Consider the following 22,649-nt stretch of genomic DNA (forward strand, 5'->3'; position numbering starts at 1 on the left):
CTTCCAGGCAAAATACTACAGAGATAGAAAACACACACAGTGCTAGAGAAGATCAGCTTCTCTTATGGAAGGATCACAATGTGAAGTTAAGCAACATATTAGGATGAAAGACTCCTTCCAACAAGCATACAGAATCAGTATTTTCAATGCAATATTATTAAAAATTAATAATTAAAAGTGCCACTGTTATGTAAGGGGTTTTCCCTGTCAGTGAGTCTACATCTCTACAATGAGATGCAATATATAATCTTCCTGTCAGACTACTCTCAATTGTTAGCTATAAAATTAAGGGTTACAACAAAGAATTTAACTACACTGACTGTATAGGATAAATGTTGTGCCTTGGTGCTGGCCATTTCTGAGAAAACTTGTGCTTTAAGTACCAGCCGGTGACCCCTTCTCTCACATATGGGTGCAAGTCTGCATCATCTTGGATCTACCTGCACTAGTCAGTAACAGCAAGTACTGCTGCACATAATAAACTAAATCTATCGCTACAGCCAGAACAAGAGCTCTTTATCATCTTATTGGTGCACTGTTAAGAATTTTAAAGGGGTTCCACCTTTGTTCCATTGCATCCCGGGATACCCTGAGGTCCTGGTGGCCCATCCTGTCCTGGTAATCCCTTTAAAGTGGAAAATAGAAAAGAAGAGTTAGCTTGTAAGATGCTCTTCTGGGCCTGAAAGACAAAAGGAAACAGATTCATAGCTATACAACCCATTCCTACTCACAGGAAGTCCTGGTGTTCCTGGAAATCCTGGAAGTCCTGGCGGTCCCTATAAGGAAATTAGCCACATATGTTTTAAGCAGTATGGTACTAACAGATGTGCAAAAGGATTTACCAAGGTTTTACTCAATGTAACCTACTTGTGCATATCTAAATAAAGAGAAACATCTGAATCACATGTAAAAAAAATGCCATGCTGCACAGCCATCAAGGTTCTTCCCCTTCTTTCAGGGAAATACCCACAAAAACATAGAGAAGAAAGTGCAGAACAGCTAAAGTAATAGTATCAAGACATACAGAGAAAATAAATGAACACTCTTAGTATGGAAAACGGATGTTCCCTAATGAAGTCAGGTGCATTGAATGTCACCAGCTGAGGGTTCTGACAAAAAGAATAAGCAAAGGCACAAAGCCTAAAGCATTTGCAGACAAATCAGCCTTTCCCATACTGACCCTACATACACTGTGTCTGCTTCAGAATAAATTTGAGGCAAAGTCACATGCACTTCTTTATGTCTTGCACAGTAAAACAGGGGAAATAAGTATTTGGGCTACTCCCCCTAATGAGTTTATGCAAGATCGTATGCGATTTTACATTACTTATAAAAAGTAACACAATCTCTCCTATCTAGTAGAAACATTACTCTTCAGATTGAAGTTAATTTTTGCCCCCAGTAAATCACGACTTCTGTGAGGACCCATTCAGTGCCTCACAGTCTTTATCTATTATTCCAATATATCCCCCTAAAACTGCACCGATACTTACTCTGATTCCTTTGGGTCCAACAGGGCCTGGCAGTCCATCATCACCCTGAAAGAAAAACCAACAACACCAAAACAAAAACCACACTCAAGTTTGCAGTCTGCCTTTCTATCAAAGTAAACTGGAAGCACAAACTTTCTTCTCCATGTTTATAGTAAGTGCACTAAGAGCCGTGTCAGTTGTTATTTCTTGAGTAACAAGGTTCAGAGTTATCTTATTTGGGCAATGACTTCGAACGGAAAAGTATTCCTTACAGCTGACAAACCAGAGTTACAGGAAATGTGTTTTAAAAAATTAAAGCAATTTAAGATTGCCCATCACCAGGTACCTGTCGTGTGCTTTGGTCAAATATCCTACAGTGACCTCTTGTGGGCAAAACGAGATGTACAAGAGTAAATGTAAATCACACTGTATCATTATTTTGTATTCCAACGCTGAACTTTTCTTGAGAAGGCATTTAGGGAATAAAAATATAATCAAAGTTTCTAGTCCAGGACCCCTCTGTTTCACTCTTGTTACATCTAATTAATCTTTTCTTTCAGCATAGACTTTCATTTTTTTCTTGTCACCTACCTATTTTCTCGTTGCTCCTTTTTGATGCGCTTCTCTTAGTTTAGACTGTATTTGCAAAAGAAATGGCAGATCCTGGATAATCTTGTATGTATTGAACATAAATACAATGAGAGGAAGGCTTTCCAACATTTTAATGCTGTATTGTACCACCTGAGTGTAACAATGTAATTCAGTAACAAATAAAAACTGAAGCCCTGCAAGGAAAGCAGGGAGCATTCATTCCTCAGCTGTGTGCACTGCCTGTGAGACCTTAATTTGCATTGCCTCTCCAAAGCCAGCCCAGGAATGCCACCAGGTGCAAATTTCAGTTTACCCATGTGGTGGGACCCCTGCAGGCAACTGACAGCCCAATATCACTCTTTATCAGTAAGAACTGACAGCCCAATAGCACTCTTATCAGTAAGAACTGACAGCCCAATAGCACTCTTATCACTAAGAACTGACAGCCCAATAGCACTCTTATCAGTAAGCCAAGTGATGGAGTGCACTATGGCAGGGACTAATAAAACTACATTACAGTACCAGGCCAAACCTGTTCTTTCACCTCAACCTGCAGTGCCTACTGAAAGGATGCAAAGGCATGTTTAGTGTTTGCTAGCACGTTCATGTAAAGAATAAGAAACTGAAAGGAAATCTTTTCCCTATGGTTGACTATGAAAACCAACCAAAACCCTGTGTCATACTCCAATATCTGAAGATTTTGACTATTAAGTCAATGGTAATCAGGAGTGCTGGAATGATTTAGGATCAGCACCACAAGCAAACTAACACTACCCAGTATTTTCATGCTGTTCAAGTGAATAGGGACTTACCTTCGAGCCTCTTGGACCAGGTGGTCCTTCTGGTCCTGGAAATCCAGGCAAACCTGGCTGTCCTTCCAAGCCTGGAAATCCCCTTTCACCCTACAAAAGGAGTAAGAGACAGTAGAGGTGTAACAGGACAAAAGTTCAAGTTATGACTGAAATATTCGGAAAGCACATTATCTTTCTGGTTTTCTGTAGGAACTCATCACAGAATAGTTAGGGTTGGAAAGGACATTCAGATCATCCAGTTCCGACCACACAACTATGGGCAAGGACACCTCACACTAAACCAGGTCACCCAAGGCTCTGTCCAGCCTGGCCCTGAACACTGCCAGGGATGGAGCACTTACAACTTCCTTGGGCAACCCATTCCAGTGCCTCACCACCCTAACAGTAAAGAATTTCCTCCTTCTATCCAATCTAAACTTCCCCTGTTTAAGTTTTAACCCATTACCCCTTGTCCTATCACTACAGTCCCTAATGAAGAGTCCCTCTCCAGCATCCCTATAGGCCCCCTTCAGATACTGGAAGCTGCTATGAGGTCTCCATGCAGCCTTCTCTTCTCCAGGCTGAACAGCCCCAACTTTCTCAGCCTGTCTCCATACAGGAGGTGCTCCAGCCCCTGATCATCCTTGTGGCCTCCTCTGGACTTGTTCCAACAGTTCCATGTCCTTTTTATGTTGAAGACACCAGAACTGCACACAATGCTCCAAGTGAGGTCTCACGAGAGCAGAGTAGAGGGGCAGGATCACCTCCTTCAACCTGCTGGTCACGCTCCTTTTGATGCAGGCAAAAAAACCTAACACAGCGATTAAACATTTCCCCTGCTTAGCTACAGAGATTCCTGAACATACACATACACTGCCTTTAATTGGACCACTTACACAGGCTTCATAGGATGTTTATGCATTATTTAAGCCACCCATTTACCACAATAATTCAACCATCTGTTTCTCCTGTGCTGCTTAAACACATAGAACTCTCCCCCTTCCTATAAAAACACAGCCTTATTTTAACAAGTCTCTCCTGAAAACTCCCCCCTGCTGCAATACCTATAAAAGCTCTCAGAAGGATGTAGATTGCTGATATACCATGATTGTTGTTTATTATTTCACAGTTGCAAGATTGTAAAGCAGATGCTCTGGGAAACCATGCTGAGGTGTAAGAAAAATAAGGAGGTTATGGGTGACAGCCACCATAGCTTTACAAAGGGCAGATTATGCCTGATACATGTGGTGGCCTTCTATGATGGGCTACAGCACTGGTGGATAAGGGAAAAGTGATCAACACCAGCTACCTGGACTTGTGCAAAGCATTTGTCACTGTCCCGCATGACATCCTTGTCTCTAAATTAGATGGACATGGATTTGATGGCTGGACCACTTGGTGGATAATGAATGGGCTGGATGGTCACACTCAGAGTTGTAGTCAATGGGTCAATGTCTAAGTGGAGATCAGTGATGAGTGGTGCCCTTCAGGGGTTGGTATTGGAAGTGGTACTGTTCAGCATCTTTGTTGGCAACATAAGACAGTGGGATTAACCTCAGCAAGTTTGCTGATGACAGCAAGCTTGATGCAGTCAACACGCTGGAGGGAAGCGATGCCACCCAGAGGGACCATGCTTGAGAGGTGGGCCAATGCCAACTTCATGAAGTTCAACAAGGCTAAGTACAAGGCCCTACACCTGAGTCAGGGCAATCCCAAGCACAAACATAGGCTGGGCAGAGACTGGACTTGGAGCAGCCCTGAGAAGAAGTACTTGGGGGTGTTGCTTGACAAGAAGCTCAATGTGATCTGGCCATGTACACTTGCAGCCCAGAAAGCCTGGGCTGCATTGCCAGCAGCATGATCAGCAGATGGAGAGGGGGGGATTCTCCCCCTCTAATCCATTCTGGCAAGACCCCAACTGAAACAAGTCCAGAGGAGGCCATGAGATGCTCTGAGGGCTGGAGCAGCTCTGCACTGGAGACAGGCTGAGAGAGCTGGGTTTTTTTTTAGCTTGGACAAAGCTCCATGAAGACCTTAGAGCAGCTCCCAGGGCCTAAAGGGGCTTATAAAATATCTGGAGGGAGGCTTTTGACAAAAGGAGAGGACAAGGGAGAATGTCTGTCAACTAACAGAGGGGCTGCCCCACTCCTGGCAGCATTTGAGGCTAGACTGGACAGAGCTTGAAGCAACCTAATCTAGTGGAAGGTGTTCCTGCCCATAGCAAGGGGCTGGAACTGAATGAGCTTTAAGGTCCCTTCCAACCCAAACCATTCTGTGACAATGTAAAAGCAACTAAGATCCTGGCCCTGGGCTGTAGGCTAAGCACTGTACAAATATAGAACACAAACAGTGTTCCAGCCCACAGCACTTACAATATAAACCAAGTGAGACACACACAAGACAGCAAAGAAATAACATTTTTATTTCTTTTATCTGCCACCTCCTAAAATCATAAGCCTTCAATTAGCAACCATATTTTGCTAAATATTTACACAATGATGAGCCATGGTAACCCATCAACAATGTAACAGATATGGTATGCTACCCTCTAACTTGTCAGTGTCAGTCAACAATGTCACTTACCTGCAGTTTCAAAATATGCATAGCTGAAAGTTCCTAAGATACTTACTTTTATTCCTCATATTTCATAGATTCCCCCCAAAACCAGTAAATATTAAGGTTTCAATCAGTAAAGTTATAAGTATCAGAATACACGTTTTTTACACGTATCTACTTTATGGTACACTCTTCAACTGCATAAACAGGTTTTTCCTACAGCTCTGTTACATCAACCAGTCCATATAACTGCTTATGAGACAGGCAGCTGTACAGTTGCACTCTACTTAGTCCTAACCATACAGCGATACTCAGAAGGATTCCTTGGATAGAAATAGACTGCTCATTAACTGGTCTGCTAAAGTTGGCTTCCTATTAATTAAATCTAAACATACTCCTCTTGTACTGTAGGTCACATACTGCTCTCTTATACAGGACAGACAGCTTTTGTCCCCTGGGGAAGTGCTGAAATGGCACAATAAGTTGAGGCTAGGTTGACGGGCAGTGTCCAGACCGGCTCTTGCACACCAAGTACAAGCTGTACTGTGGTGGGTTGACCCTGGCTAGACACCAGGTCACCACCAAGCCACTCTATCACTCCCTTCTTCAGCTGGACACAGAAAATAGAACGAAAAACCCAAGGGTTGATATAATGACATTATAATGATATAATAATGGAGATCACTCACCAATTACCATCACAGGCCAACTGGACTCAGGGAAATCAATTTAATTTATCACCAGTCAAAAGTCAAAGCTGGGTAATGAGAAATAAACCCCAAATCTTGAAACACCTCTCTCCCACCACTCCCTGCTTCCTGGGGTCAACTGCACTCCCAGTTTCCCTTCTTTCTCCCAAAATGGTGCAGGGGAACAGGGAACAAGGGTTGTGGTGAATTCATCACACGCTGTCTCTGCTGCTCCCTCCTCTTCACACTCCTCCCCTGCTCCAGCGTGGGGTCCTCCATGAACAGCTCCAGTGTGTGTCCCTCCGTGACCCTGCTCCAGCATAGGTCCCCCACAGGGTCACCAGTCCTGCAGCAAACCCGCTCCAGTGTGGGCTCATCACTTCTGCTCCTAGGTCCTGCCAGGAGCCTGCTCCAGCACAGGCTCACAGGATCCTTCAGGTATCCCTCTGCACTGGTGTGGGGTCCTCCCTGGGCCGCAGGTGGAGATCTGCTCCCACATGGACTTCCATGGGCTGCAGGGACACAGCCTGATTCATCATGGGCTGCACCATAGGCTGCAGGGGAACCTCTGCTCTCGTGCCTGGAGAACCTCCTCCCTCCTTCTGCACTAACATTGGGGTCTGCAAAGTTGTTTCTCCCACTCCTCGCTCTGGCTGCAATTGCTGCTGCACTTTTTCCTCTTCTTGTGTTATCCCATTGCTGCTGATGGGCTCAGCCTTGGACAGCAGTGGGTCCATCTTGGAGCTGGCTGGCATGGGCTCTTTCAGATCTGGGGGAAGCCATCCCTGTAGCCCCCCACCCCCAAACCCTGCCATGCAAACCACATGGAGCACAGCTGGTGTGCTAACTCATCTGAAAGAGCAAGACTGGGGAGGAGTACTACTCTGTCAGTCCAGGATATGAAAGGGTTAGTGTGCCCCTGAAGAGAGAGAATAAGGAATTTGGGAGTGCCAGACAAGAAAGAACATTAGACAGAGCCAGACTCTGGAGCAAGCGCTGGCAAGAACTGATTTTGCACACTTAGGAAACACACCTGTGTTACAAGAGGCATGTCAGTCGTGTCAGGGGCTAGCTGGGCTACTCAATGCCTGCTAATCTCAACTTGGTCACACTTCACACTTTTGTTAGAGAAAGGAATATCTGCACATAGTTACTAGAACAGAGTTTTAGCACAGGGCTGGCCTTGGGTGTCATCTAAGGCTTCAGAACTGTTCTCTAAAACACAGCTACTTTGAGGTCTCCTCTCTGAGCAGTCACAGAACTGGGAAGCCAAGGCCTTCAAAGTGAAACCTGAAGCCAAACAGTTAAGCAAGAGACATACAGGAAGGCAACAGACCATGCTCCTAAACTGCACTATTGAAACTCCAAGTATTTTCCAAGCCCACTTTGAAAGTGAGCAGCAACAATGAGAGATTTGCCTGAGGAAACTGTTTCCAGGGCAACTTCAATGGATTTTACCAGCAAATTACACCCAAGAGTGAACAGATGATTGGAAGGACTATGCCTGGGGACAGCTGAGAGATTACACCAGACACTTCCCAAGGGAACTGTATCAAACTAATTACAGAAGGAGTAGCTGCACTCTAATAGCTACTTTTGATCAAAAAAAGTGGTTGGAGAAAAATGTGGGCAAGCTGGGTAGGGGGAGAAAGCAAGGTGATCCAGCTCTCTGGAATACGGATGATACTGGGGAGGATTGTTTCATCACCTTCTACTCCAATGGTGTATAAGAAGTCCATAAGTGAGAATGGTTGTCAGACATTGCTTCTGCCTCCAAGCATTTTCCTATTGTACACCTTGCATATACCATCCTGTTTTCATGAGGATTCAGGGGATACAAATATACCAGGAAAAACTGCCTGCTGCCTTGCAAAAACATACTGAAACTGGAAAGACATTTCAAAAATGGTATTATTTAGGGTATAGTGAGATTTACTTCCCTGGGGAACATGCAGTGTATTTTCTTGCAGATGCAAAGACTGACAGTCACTGGCCAGTTCTGCTTGCATAGAAAGAACTGAGAAAGTCTGGATAACTTTTTGTTTCAGACTAGAAAATACAGAGAAACATGAACAGGAAAGGTTTAGGTCAGCTCTGATCTCATCCATCTTCTACTCCTGAAATTACAGGATAATTTCCATAGCAAAATAAAGATGCAGCAGCCATAAACCATCATTTCCTTGGGGAATGGGTGAGGAGTCAGATTCCGATCTCATTTAGTGATAAATCCAGAGTAGCTGGCAAAGCAAGTGCCCTCAATCAACTACACAGATGTGGCAAAACTGTCATCTTATAAGCTTGAACATGACTGCTGCTTGGGGGTAGAAAGAAAAAAAGGGTTGGGAAACACCCTAAAATTATGCTTTAGGCAGCAGCAAGATACAGCCAATTAAACACAGATACACTAAAACTTGGCATAGTTCCACGTACTCTAATAATAGGTCACAAGTATTTAAGAAACCAGGGATAGACGGGGATTTAAAGCATATACAAGTAATTTAAGTTTTTAGAATTTCTTGCTGAAACTTCAATGCTTATGAACAGACATTATGGGGAGAGAAACCAGGATATTTGCACTATTGGGGCATACCCATAAAAAATAGAGACTTTAAAAAGGGATCAAAAAAACATTCAGGAAAGCTGTAGCTGGACAGCCCATTTCAATGCCTAAATACATGCAAGAACCTGGCTGTAACATCTGGCAATAGAGGCACATACTGCTTCCTGCCCTCCCTACAAAAACAATGAACATCACAGAGTCTAAAGAGTTAACTATGGGTGGCTACTTAAAACTAGACTCATACGAATGTCTGTACATTAAGCAGAAGGCAATAGGGATCTTAAGGACACAATTTTCTTAGACTTCAAGCTCCAAGAACATATATTCAGAAAGTCCAAGAATATGAAATTCTTCCTTTCTAAGGGGCATGGATTTCTTGTATCTGCTTACAAAGGCAAAGTATCTCAAATGCCTTCAGAGCTCAGATAGTCCAAGCTGTTCTTCACAGAATCCCAGGCACCAAGCTTGTATGAGATTGTATATTAGGAGCTTACAACCCAGTTGAGTTGCAACCCTTACATTGTCATCAACAAACCCAGTAAACTCAGAACCTTCTGAAATTCTCTTCTAAAAGGCTATGGACAAACCATACATAAAAACTAAATAACAGCTTATTAATCATTTTAACTCAATTTGAATGAATAGAGCCCAATAGTCCTGCTCTTAAAAACCAGTATCATGCATTTGCAGTTATTTTGAGGTAGAATCGTTCTTAGGTACTGTGAAAAGTACGGTCCTTCCTTGAGCAAGCTACCTTACAGCACATGTTGTGCTCCAACATAACTTGTATGAAGAAACTCATCAAGCTGAAAAATAACCTAGCTTACAACAAAACTTGTTTTCAGCAAGATCACTGACACCTCTGAACATTGCTACATAAGTCTCAAGGAGAAATAGGAACACCTAAGCTAAGGTAAGAAAGCTTATTCCAGCAGCAGCACATATCACCACTTTAAAGCAAAACCACAGTAATCCTGGGGCACAAGCCCTCTTGGTGACTAAGATGCATGCAGCTTGCTTGCTGTGGCCCATGGCTCTCAGTCTTCATCAGCTAGAGCAGCTGAGATTCAGTACCACCACCTCCTCCCAGTCTCAGAAGAGCTGATCTTATCAGCATCTTGGAATCTTGTTTTCAGCTGAGGTAAAAGCAGCCCAGTAATCTACAAGTTTCACTGGTTTGTCTTTGACATTGCTCCATGTGCAGTGTCTACTGTGTTTATTCCTTTAGCTAGTTTTTACTCATTAACTAGCTTTTAAGCATTAAAGGAGGTTAATCTCAGAAGTGCCAAACAATCTTTATTTAAAGCCCGACCATCATCCAGTTCCTTAAGTGAAAAGCAATTATACACTTCTCCTGCAGTTGCAAAGTGAGAGCAATTCCTACAAGCAACAGTATGTAGCAGCTTAATAATTTACTTCAGTTTTAATATTCTCACCAGATTCAGTTCACTACTGAGCAGCTTGTTGTGAGTAACAGCACACTGGCTCCCAGTGCAACCAATTTTTCCTGACTTCTCCAGTAAACTCCTCACATTTCTTCATTATACCACTTTAGACACGTTTTAATTTTACCAACTTACTGCGCTTTTGATTCTCCAACAGATAACATGCTACTGATGCTGCAGGGGCTCATGGCAGAGACAAAGTTAAACAAGTGTCACTGGCAGAATGGGAGCAGTTAAATGAGAGCCGTGGCTCCCAAAACCAAGTACTTTTCCTGTTACAGTTCAGTTTGTATTACTTTATGTGATCTGTTAAAATTTGGATATCCTGAATAGAATGCTAGGATGCTTAGGAAAAAGGCTACTTCTGAAGCTCAAAAGGAACATATTAGGCTCTGCTAAGCTGAACAAAGCAGCACTTCTTAGTTGATTTAATGTAAGTGAACAGTGGTTTGGATGCAGAAGCTGGTTTCAGGCTAGAAGTAAAACACATTGGAACAGAAGCGCAGGGCTCAGCTGAATGCATTTGACAAGGCTGCTCTTGTCTTCCCAGTACAGAAACAGGTTCCATACACCTGACTTCTGGTAGTTCTAGAAGTACATTGTCACACTTTCAATAGGAAAATCAGAGAGAAGAGGTTATCTAAACAACTGCTTGTCTAAGGCTCTTCATACACCAACCAGGTAAGGAGCTATAGAGTTTCACTCCTTGTTCAGAGGTCATTGCAGAAGGAAGCAGAAACACCAAATGTGAAGTGTCAAGTACAAAGCAAAAGCCTGAAACATGTTGTTGTAGCAGCAGTTTACACTCAGCAGGAATAAAGCTAATATTTACAAGAAAGCTGGGTTGAAGACAGCTTACATCAAATGTATAAGTGGTACACTGTGATGGATCAACCTATTCATCTTAAGGGAGCCCTTGATGTCTTGTACTACAAGACTCTAGAAAGTTAAGGCTGTTAAAAAAAATATAAAATCAAACCAAAGAATTTGTAAGAAAAAACCTCATGGATGTGCATGACAGAGAACTCCTGTGTTCTCCAGAGCTCAACTGCTGAATCCATCAATGCATCAAAATGCTGAGGGCTTTGTAATTACAGGGCAGCTAACATAATGGGGTGTGTGCACATATGATCAAACGAGTTCCACTAGCAACACATCATACTTAAGAACTATGGGCTTTGCTTTCCATTGTTCCTTTACATAATGTACATGACTACCTACAACAAGCTTCAGAAGGACGGTTTGAAAAACCCACCCACAATAAAACCTCTGGCATTCCTCAGGATCATGCTGCGTTTACCTTGACTGAGATGGAAAATGAGTCACAGTTCCCAAATCCATCCTTAAGATTTTTATTCTAAGGATAGAAACTTGCCTTATATTTATCCATTTAATAAGTGCTAGTCTCAGACCCATACTCCCATCCTTAAGGGGACTTGGGCATACAAAAGAAAAGAGCAAGCAGTCTTACTGCAGGTGAAGCTGGTTTCCTTTGTGGTTTGGTTTCTTTTTTTAATTATTCTTTATTTTATAAAAAGATTACATTTTGATCAATCTGCAGCCACTTAAGAACGTTCCAGGCAGATGCAGATGTGATGCTTGTTTTACTGGAAGCCTTCTCTTCCTTCCCCACTTCATTTCCACAAAAAGGTACCAGGCTTTCCACTCTCCTGCTCTAGATTTGCTATAATTCCCTCCAGAAAAGGCCAGCAGAGGTTGGAAACTAAATGTGGAAGAGTTTCTCCTGTGCAGCTAACAATTAGCTAGGACAGTCTGGAGGGGTAGAAAACAAGACCCACAATACCTGATCGCACTGGAGAGCCTGATCTTGAGCAAGGCTCATATGCTCCAGCTGTTGACTGTACTTGGACAAAAAGCTCTCTCTGACTCCAAACAGTCCCAAGATATTCTTTACCAGAGAAAGGTGACTTGATTTCATTAAATGACACTGAAGGACTAGAGTATATCCAGTGGGTCATGGTCCCTGTATGTGCAACAGCTGTATAAAGAGAAAGCTGACTCACTGAGAGAAAGTTACTTATGTTATTTAGAAAGCCAGAAGATTCACTTCTACATTTTCCTTATCCACATCAGCCAGACAATACCCATAAATTCACAGAACAGCTGTGACTAGTCCAGAAAAAGGCCAACTTTGAAATACAGAAAGGGTCTTCAAAGTTGTACCTGCTATGAGTGTATTGGCAACGTAAGCCTAAGGCTTCAGTGCCTTCAAACTAAACCCAGAATAGTCCTGTGACTGGTGTTAGGATATATCCGATTCTGCCACCTGCGTTAGAAGATCCTGTAGGAACACATGAACCAGGTGCCCATTTTGGCTAAACAAATCTAACTCAAAGTTTGCTATTGAGGGGATACTGTCCTTCACCAGCTATGTAAATCAGGAATATACTTGAACCAAAAGCAAGTAAATGCCAAGGAATGACCTCATGTGTCTAGAGCTACCTGGATGGCAGGTGTGGCACCAAGAATTACTCTGAATTTTGGACATCTGCCTTGTTTAACCTCAGCCAATAGTAAAATCCTGTGTCAGCACATTACAGCGCCAATGCAGCAACTGGTTACTTTGCATACTTACAGTCATTTGAGGTTACACTTGTTTACGCAATGTCAAAAATCGCCTTTGAAATGTGTCAGAAATTAATCTAGAGCACTGAAGCCCTTCTAGAACCTTGCTAAGAGAGGGTAAGTGGTTTGATAAGACAGGCTTATCAAACTCTTAGCTATCAGTTCACATCTTTAAGAAGACTGCTTTGTAACTCAAGCAAACTGTTTACAAGGTTGAGAGTGGAAATGTTTCAGGCAGTCTGTTCCCCTTGCAGGGACCACATCACATTGATTCCCCATGACAACAACAGTTACATGGAAACTATCTAACCACAATTTACTTACAACTAGTCTTCCACGCTTCAGGAAGGCTCAATTCAAGCAAGTACTAAGCCATGTATCTACACAGCACTGCAGCTAAAAAGAAATGCTGGGCATATGCCATTTACTCAAGGGAAAAAACTGCAAAACAATAAGAAATAATGGTGATAGAAAAATCAAGTACTGCACAGATACACTGAGCTCAGGCAGTGAGACTGGAAGTCAAAGCTCTATGGAAGCAGGAAAGCTCCAAGATGTCAGCATGCATCTGTTGGTCTTAGGGCAGCCCAAACCAGCCTGTAGGACTGAATGAACCACACAGGGTTGTTTTGCAGGGGTTTACTCCAACAATATGTGTTTGGCCACTAACTAGCTACTAACTTGGGTGGCAACTATGTATGTTGGGAAAGCTATATCTGAATTGTGTCACTTCCACAGTCTAGCAGAACATCTAGACAGCAAGAGCACTCATCTTTGTATACAGCCATACAAGTTAGAAGGTAAGAAATTGAAAGTTTAGAGCACTTTACTTTTAAGCCTCAAAGGCAAAGAAAATGGGAAAGCAACTCAAACTCACTCTGGTTTTATATTGCCACTGAAGCATTACTAGTATACCCATTACTGTACAATCCACACCTTAGCTTGTCCACAATATTTAGGGCAGTCAGGCCTTGACAGTAAATAGGAATTCATTCCTTTTTACTAGAATTTGTCGCTTTTCTGGTTAGTCCTTCCACATAGCTGGAAGGACTTGTGCCATTATTTCCCATTCTTGAGAAAATTATATGAAATTCTGTATATCATCAGATGGGCCAGCTGGTCTGACCCAATATTTGAAGTCCTTATGAGAGCTATGCTCTTTGATGCATGCCTACATTACAGTCAAAGAAAATAAGACATGAGGAAGAAACAACAGCTATTATCTATAAGGTTCAGTTATATGAAGCTGACACACGGCTCAGTGGTTTGTGTTGGTCTACCAGCAAGAAAAAAATAAAGAAAAAAAAGCATATTTACCTTTTCACCTTTTACTCCACTGCAATCGCATTTGGATAAAGATGTACATCCATGGCAAGCCTTTAAAGACACAAGAAAAACATTACATGTTTTTATTAAACATAAAGCCATATTAAGTTTTTAATACTATTGCAAAACTTAGCCTAAAATACAAGCCTACAAAGTGTCATCTATCCATTGTACACGGTGTTCAAAGCAGATACAATTAGCAAGGTACAATTACCTTCATTAATGGCTATGCTTGCGTGTAAGCATATTGCAGTTTTGACAAATTTTAGACTTTTAAACTTACGGTTAAACACTGCTTACTGTAGGGCACAATGCAACACACCTATGGCCAAAAAGGGCCAGAACTTTGATAAAACAGGCTCTTCAAGCACATGCCTTCACACTGAGGAGAGTCCAATTGCGGTTCCACCAGTAGATGTCAGGTTTTGCGCAAGAGTTTAACCAAGCCTGAACCTTATGCTTGTGATAGTTACTGGAAAAATCCTTACTATTCCATTAATTCTTCCCTCCACAGCTCAGTCATTGAGAAAAGGTTTTTTTTAAAGACTCTAGATTTTATCTAGCTGCATTCACATTCCATTACAATGCATGACCAGTCTGCTACAACAGTCTCTAAGTACAAGGGGAATGACAGCCAAATATTAAAGGGTCAGAGGACAGGGACAGAGAAGCTTAATTCACAGAGAAGATCCAAGTTAGGTAACTTCTCCATACCACATCTGCTTACTTTATATTCCTTCCCCATGCCAACATGGGACAACTCATTAGAGCTCCATGTCAATTCAGAGATGAACAGAGGAGTTTGCACAAGTGAGACTTCCCATTTGTTTTCCTCAATGTCTCTACATATTACATATGACCATTTTTCAAACTACTTTATAGTTAAAACCCATGAACCACATTACAAGATCCACTACCAGAAATACTTCAGGGTTTAACTTGTTCTGAGGACTGGTGAACACTGTACTAAAAAAAAATAAATATAGGTGTACTTAAAAGTTTGAAAAGCATTTGGGGTCCTCCCCTCCAGTAATCCACAGAGGACATCATGTACAAAGCTTCAATCAAGCAGGAAACCAGTTGGTGTGTCAGAGCTAAAGCACACCCACACTTGAATTCTGGTCTTCATTATCACAGAAGACATGACCCATCACCTGCCTGGCATTAGGAATGTCCTGGCTCTTGGCCTAAACACACCAATAAGCATCACAGTGGACACACAGAAATAGCTTAATTTACCTGGACTACATAAACCCAGGATGAACTAAAGCATTTCATAGCAAAAGGCAGAGCTTTAAGTACAGGAATAGTGGTATGACGTGAGTAGGGCATCTCTCCAAATCTTTCATATGGCTTTTTTTTTAATCCGTTTCTTTATTTAATGTATGTGGAAACTCAAAATTCTTAGTTAACAGGGGTTTATTAAGCCATTTCCTAATGTGAAATTGAACTTCATTAGACAGTTCATATTTTCAAAGATCAGACTGGACAAAGCCCTGAGTAACCTAGCCTGACCTCCTAACTGACCTTGTTCGGAGCAGTGTGTTTGGTTAGACCCAATCCCCTTCCAAGCCAAGTTATCCTGCAAATACGGCATCAGATCCTTTTCACTTTTAAAAGTGAATTTTAAAAAAGCATGGTCCTTGTGAACCAGTTTTAGGATTAATCTTGTTAACAAAGCTTCATTTAAAAGGGATTAACCTTAGCTACACGCAGTATTCCCTTGCCTCACAGTACAAGCCTAACACAAAACAATAGCAGGTTACCTAGACCACTGTGCAGCAGCCCTGGTTTCTTGATCACAAGGGTAGTGTATGAGAGGTACATGAAAATCTCTGCTGCCTCCAAGAGGCAGGGGGGGGAAGAAAAATAAATGAGTATTCATTAAAAGCCTCCAAAAGCTGTGCAGTGGTAAAACACACATAGGCTAAAATAACACACATGGAAAGCAGGATTGAGATCCAACACAGCATAAGAAGGCTTTATTTAGGTTACAGAACAGACTCATTTAATCTTCCTCACAGCTTTCAGAGAAGGTACCTAATAGAGATCCTGAGTTTTCAGGTACAAGAGAACTGTTGGTGTGAAGAGGAAGAAAAAGAAGCATGTTGAATAACTACAATGGTAGAGATCCCACAGCCTCTCCAGGACCTTGATTTGGTGCCTGAATATCTTCATTCACCCCCAAAAATCTCACCATGATTCCCTTTGTATCTATTGTCTCTTACCCTATGCAGGATGAGGAGGGTCTCTGGCTCCATCTTTCCCACACCCTCATAAACAGTGAGACAACAGCCTAAGATTCACCTCCTCCCCTGAAGCCTGTTTCTCTCAAGTCTCAGCACTTCCCCATACACCCAATCTCTCGGCTCTGGGGATCCCAAAATAAAGCAAAGAGAAGTCACCTTTAAGTCAGCTTGCTTAGAATCAGGCACTGACTTTTGCTGATTTCAAAGGGCTGACAAAGAGACAGTTTTTGAAGGAAGTGCTTCTCTTCCTTATTCTATTTGTAGCTTAAAGAAAAAGTGTACTTTGATGTAACCAATGTAGATTCTTTTTTTTAAGCCTTGACTATTCCAAAGTCATTTATATATTCAGACTGGATCTCTTGCTCTTTGAGCAGTCTCTTAACATACACAGCCAGCCTGTCTTGAAAAGTCAGGTGTAGTCACTGAACCCTTTTGGACAGATGGCTTGGATACCAGGTTCAGATGCATTACTTGCACGAAGGGAACAACATGGTCTTTCCCAGACAACAGTGAACGGAAGCTAAAACAATTCTGTAATCAGAAAACTTTACAAATACCCAGTGTAATCAAATGGTAGCAATTTTTGGCTTAAATCCTGGGAAGATCTACTCACGCACAAGCTTATCAAGAAGTATTCCTTTAGCACTTATCTTCCTGTACTAAAGCTGTATTTGGCAGATTGTGTTTCTTATTTGCATCAGCTTGTCTCCCCACCAAATTAAGGTTTTTAGGTAACTAAACAGTTTGAAGAGGAAAAACCCTGAGAATTTGTCCTATACCAAGAACAATTCATGCTTCGTACAGGTCATAATGCAATACAGCATAAAAACTAAAACATGTTGGCACAGCAAAAAATAAGCTTAATGACCTATTCTAAGTGAAAACTTGCTTCTTGTTTAGACTTTTCATAATCTCAAGGCCTTTTTCACTTGGGAAAGCAAGTGCAAAAATTGTGCTACAGGAGGCTGCATAGCACATAACAAGCCAGTACAAGTTTGAAAGCCACTCAGCAGCCACAGGCTACAGATGTCTGATGTCACAAGTTCTGTATTGCACATTAATACAAAGAAAATCCAGGCTCCATACTACGCATAGCAACACTTGGAATTTCTCCTGCACATAAGCAATAAGTTATCTACGCCTCAATAAAAGCAAGCAGATACAATCAGTACAACATTTCAAGCACAGGAGAAAAAATACATCTATATTAAAAGCAAGATACAGATGGTGACAATCAGTTGTTTTCCCTTAGTAACAGTTTAACCATTACTAGTTCTGAAAATTAGGCAACTTACTGTATTTTCAGACACAGAAAACTAAATGAGTTCAAACGTCAGTGGAACTCAGAGTTACACTAGGTACATTTGTTACAGGTTGGGGAACAGAACAAGTCACCTGCCTTGAAGTAGGCAGCAGAAGCCTTCTGTAATAGTGCAATTCCTAGCTCTGGCCAGAAAGACACAGTGTCTTATGTGACAGGGAAGATGAGGAAAATATATTGAATGTAATAGTGAGTTGTGGCTTGATCATAAAGAGCTGGTCAGTCTCCACATAGTTTTCAACTACATGAAGATGGATAAGGAATCAAGGCAGCTTCTGAGAACAAGACTGAAACTGCTCAGGTTAGTTTCTTACCAGCGTAACCCTGTTGCCTCCCGCTCCATGTACCTGTAAAGATGAACTCACTATCATTGCCATTTCCTTTGCTGTGACTTTTGCATAGTAAGACACAATCAAGGGGTCTAATTAATCTATTTGAGTTTAGCTAATCCTTTCACTGGATTTTCCTGACAGCCTCTACCCCATTGAGTCTGTGTGGAGAGCAAGTTCTTTTCATTAGTATATAAAAGGCAAGATGGTATTGGTTTACTGGTCAAAGGATAAATCTTTCAGAACAAGCTCAGTCTTTTGTATCTTACATGGACTGAGGAAGACTGCTTTATGCCACCAACAGAATGGGGGTTTGTGTTTTTTTTTTGATTTGAAGAAAAAAAGTACACATTTGAAATCAAAGTCACTTCTTATTCTTGGCCATAGATTTTTTATAGTCAGCTCAGTGAAATGGATAAATTTTGAGGCTAACTTCGGCTTGTTTTGGCTAAGAGCCTGCTTCATGCATTGGGCACATTCCCCTCCTTTCTCATCAGGCCTACAGTTGTCAGTGACAAGGCAATTTTAGCATATTCCACCCCCTCTCCAAATCCCAGCTGCCATTCACAACAGCATCTGACAAAATACTTTTTAAAACCATCAAGTAGATGAATGCTATTGCTGGAGAGAACGGATACTTGGGATTTGCTAAAACTGTGAAGGGAAAACAGTCCGTCTCTCCTAACAGTACTTGAACCTGACACTTTCAGTTCAATCCCATACACTTTCTCAGAGATACAGGTAACAGAAGCGCTTCTGCAGGGCTGAAGTGCTCAAGTCATTCTACTAATTGCAGCAGGCTTTTCGGTACAGCTACTCAGGCAGTGAATTATTGTTATTCAAAGGTATAACCTCAACTGCTGCATAGATGTGGACTAAACAGATTCCTTCCTGTAAGACACAGGGCAGGGGGTTGTATAGATCCTGTTACTTTCAGACTATTTTATCCTTTCCTTCCAAGTATTATAAAAAGCTAATACAAAGAGCACTTGCTCTTATTAGTAAGTTTTAGATTCATTATCAAGCACCTCAAGCCTCTCTCTTCAGTATTTACCAGCTTCACACAACCAGCTATTCTTGTCAGCAAGCTCATCAGGTAACAAAATTAACAGTACTCATTTCTTTGGAGAGTAAAGAAAAGAAAAAAGCTGAATAAAACACCAAGTCCTGCATTCTGTCATATCAAACCATGAAGGCCGGTGTCAAAAGCAGTACAGGTACATCAAACCCTTCAAGCTCTTGCACAGCATGCATCAACATCACCAGGTTTTTATTGACAAAGAGGAGGAGGGAAAAGAGATACAACAATAGCGTCATATAGGCTAAAATCTGTGGTTTTGAAGTCTGCTGCTAACATCACCTTCTGCATTCAAACATGACAGTTTATACAGTCAGGAATACAATGTTTTAACAGTAGAGAAAAAAAGGGAACACAAATATTGGATAACTGCCAATATAAAGACTGACTCTGCTGTTAGAAATTCACTTTGATTAAAAACAGTGAATTCAACACATATAAAAGCATCTGTTACAAATATCTTTGCCCAGAAGACTACAATACTGTTTCTACTGGAACCTTAACCCTAATTCAATTATTCATACCTCTATTTATAATTGAAAAGAAATTCAGCCTTTCAGTTGCAAGCAGGCAAAGGTTAAGCTTTATTTTGGTGATAGTCCTGAAGAACATACATTTATTAGCTTGCCAAGATCTGTGTAACAAAACACCTGCAGAGTTATCTAGTTAAGGATTTACTACTCATCCAGGTCAAAGATTTCATCCATTTATCTTCAGCAAGTTGAGTTTCCTTTCACTTGCCTGGACATGAATATAACCAAGAAACAAAAGGTTTTGTGGGGATTTGACAAGCAGAGTTAAAGCTACTATTGTGAGTTCTAATTATGATTTCACATACACGCTCTTTAGGCTTAACAAGAGTACAAGTCTGCAGCTAACGTCTCAAATATCTATGTGAAGTCAACTATGGCAGCAAACCCATCAGCTCCATAATCCAAATGGCCATCATTTTCTCACTGATGTATTTACAAGCAGCAGCATTGCTATAGCAGAATCGGAATTAGAAGATTAAGTAATAATTTCTCTCCATTTATCTAGCTAAATATACTAAGAGAAAAAGTTTCATGGTCTAAAAAATAAGAGTTAAAACACATCTGCAGAAGTTTTTGACCCTTTTTTTAAAGAAAGGGAACTTCTGACATGTAATTTAACCTGTTACACCTCGAGGCACTATCTTTCTTTGAAGTCTGCACAACACAAGATCTGTTCAGACTTGCAGAGGAAGCTCTTACCTGTAGTAGCCACAGTTCTGGCCACTGTGAATGAGAACACAACCAGGCAGGTTAAAAACATTGAGACACGTGATGGCTGAACAACCCTTCTTTCCTTTTAAGGGACGGCACTAGGTTGTTTGCTATTTAGCCTACTGCAGTAACATGAAACATAGGAGACCCACTAAATGTAGTTCCCACATCCCAAACAAGTTTTCCAATTATACAGAAAGCTTACGGATCAATAAACTATCTTCAAATACAGCTACTATGATTTGGTTGGAATAACTACCTTCAAAAAAATGTAAAACTCTGAACAATCACATCCACACTAAAAATAGTGCCACAAGAAACAGAGGTGAGCTCTTTTCTAAAAAAGGTTGAATTTTTAGTACAAAGTACAGGCAGAAAATTATATGCAATTTTACTGCTTTAAACTGAGCCATCATTTTTAACACACTGTTCTCTGTACAGGTTATCTTTCACAGCAGTTTCTAATTAAAACACAAGGCAATACTTGCTGCCAACTTAAACCAGCTGACCTAGTCAAAGCACAACTTTCAGACTCGATCTCTTTACTGAACCTCCCAAAGTTTGTTTAACTTTCATCCCCAAACAGCAACCATTGGCCCATAAAGATTTTTTTCCCCCCATAAACCTGAAAGCATCACAGGATCAATCCCTCTCCTTTTCTGGAAGCTCCTAAGAAAGGTTCAGAGGAAAGACCTACATAAGCACTCACCTACAGATAGATTCTGGCAGTGGAGTGACCTGCCATGCAGCAGCTACTGCACAAAAGACTCGCAGGCAAACAAGGGGAGTAGAAGGGCAACTATTACAAATGCTTGAACTGCTGAACAGGGTTTCTAGAAACAGGAAAAGAAAGGAAGGACTCATCCCCAGGAAGCTGCAGAAAGGCTGCAAGTCATCAGGAAGAGGCTTACACAGAAACAGTTTAGCCTTGTAGAAGTTAGAGGTTCCCACATCCCTTTAACAACTGAGGTGAAAGCAACAAGCAAACCTGCAGATAAGTTATCCCCCTGGAAGAGGGGGTATTGCAGCCTGACAGCATCTTCCTGTACCAGATTCCTGAACCTGAGAAAAGGACACGCTGCAAGAGCCCAGCTGGACATCCAGTCAGCTTCCCTGCAATCCCAGACCTTGCTCTTTCTCCATACCTGGCTTTAAGAAGGTGAAGACTGAGAACCCTAAGACGTGAAGAAGCTTTAAGCAGGCTGTAGAAGGAGCAAAATTAGACCTTGCAACTCACAATAGCTCAGTCTCATTTTCTATGAAGCTTTCCATCTTTGGAAATGCTTGTTGCCACTCTGCTGCACTGAGCACTGCCAGCCTGGCCCTCAACCACACGCAAGGAAAAGGACATGGGCAGTTCTCACCACTTCTGAGAACCATTAACATCTGTGCCTTACAAGATGAAGAATGGACTTCAGTATATTTCACTGGGTGAGACAGAAAGCAAGATAATCATAACATGCTCCAGGGCCCTTCTCACAATCATTTCAAAGCTAAAATTGAAGAGAACTGACAAACCAAGTACTTTCACTCCTGTCCTGATGAACACAAATTCCCAAACATTCCACTACATGATGCAGTGGGAATTTTCAAAAGTTTCCTTTAATAGCAATTCAGCATGTGTATTACCTTTATGCAGCCATCCAGAGGCAGCACCTTAAAAAGCATCGATGTTTAGATATGGCAAGTACTCCTTTTGGTAAACAACGAAACAAAAAGCACTGAAAACAGAACATAAATTACAAGGGAGGTCTTGGCCCACTTTCTCCCCAGGTTCATGAACTGACATATGCCAAACATATCTCCCTCTTCAGCAGGCATTGCAGCACCTGCATGACCCCTAAATAGGCAGCATTAATAGAGAAACCCCTAAACATAACTCTGATTGGCTTTTCAGTTTTGGAATGGGAGACTTTGGGGATGGACAAGTTTTACGCCACGTCTGTAGGCAGTCTACACTACTGCTCATTTCAGTTCCAAACGCAGAACTCAATGCAAGCCATCCTCCAGCTTTTATACATACCATAAGGAAACCCTTTAAGTACACAGCAGATTAGAGAAATGGTTTGTTTCAAGTATGCCTCCATCCTGCCTGGTTATGCATTCCTGGCACTGAGAAACAAGCCTGGAGTACCTGACATCCAGGCAATGGCAGCACACTGTAAGCCACTTGGCTTTTCAAGAAGACAGCATTAACTGAATTTTACACATGAGTCTCTAATCACCAGCCTCTTGAGGCTTCCTGATTTTTTCCAGCTGCAAGTAAGTACCACCATATGGTACTCATTACAGGTCAAGATTTACTAGTCATTTAGGACCTCTCCTGAGTGACAGGTGTTAGATATTGCCACTTTCTATAACCATGTCCACATGTAACACATACCTAGACCTAACTCAGCTAAACTTGTAAGC

At 41.6% G+C, this 22,649-nt stretch overlaps 1 protein-coding gene across 4 annotated transcripts in view; it reads right to left on the bottom strand.

Moving 5' to 3' along the window:
- Positions 1–22,649, bottom strand: part of COL4A5 (collagen type IV alpha 5 chain) — a 77,286-nt gene that overhangs the window by 43,278 nt on the left and 11,359 nt on the right. For 3 of the 4 annotated variants that reach the window (XR_008971614.1, XM_057404741.1, XM_057404744.1), the window contains exons 2-6: positions 14,008–14,067; positions 2,876–2,965; positions 1,494–1,538; positions 732–776; positions 563–625 (exon numbers count right to left, since the gene is read on the bottom strand). Coding sequence is in view for 3 of the 4 variants with exons in the window: in XM_057404741.1 (XP_057260724.1) it covers positions 563–625; positions 732–776; positions 1,494–1,538; positions 2,876–2,965; positions 14,008–14,067 (303 nt within the window). In the remaining variant the exon portion in view is untranslated. Of the gene's footprint in view, positions 1–562; positions 626–731; positions 777–1,493; positions 1,539–2,875; positions 2,966–14,007; positions 14,068–21,866; positions 21,922–22,649 lie in introns of those variants that run through there. The other variant, XM_057404743.1, reaches the window with a different exon arrangement.

Source organism: Pezoporus wallicus, unplaced genomic scaffold (assembly GCF_028554395.1).
Source record: "Pezoporus wallicus isolate ANWC-B61680 ecotype Strahan unplaced genomic scaffold, APGP_CSIRO_Pwel_v1 contig_5104, whole genome shotgun sequence".
Lineage (NCBI taxonomy): Eukaryota > Metazoa > Chordata > Aves > Psittaciformes > Psittacidae > Pezoporus > Pezoporus wallicus.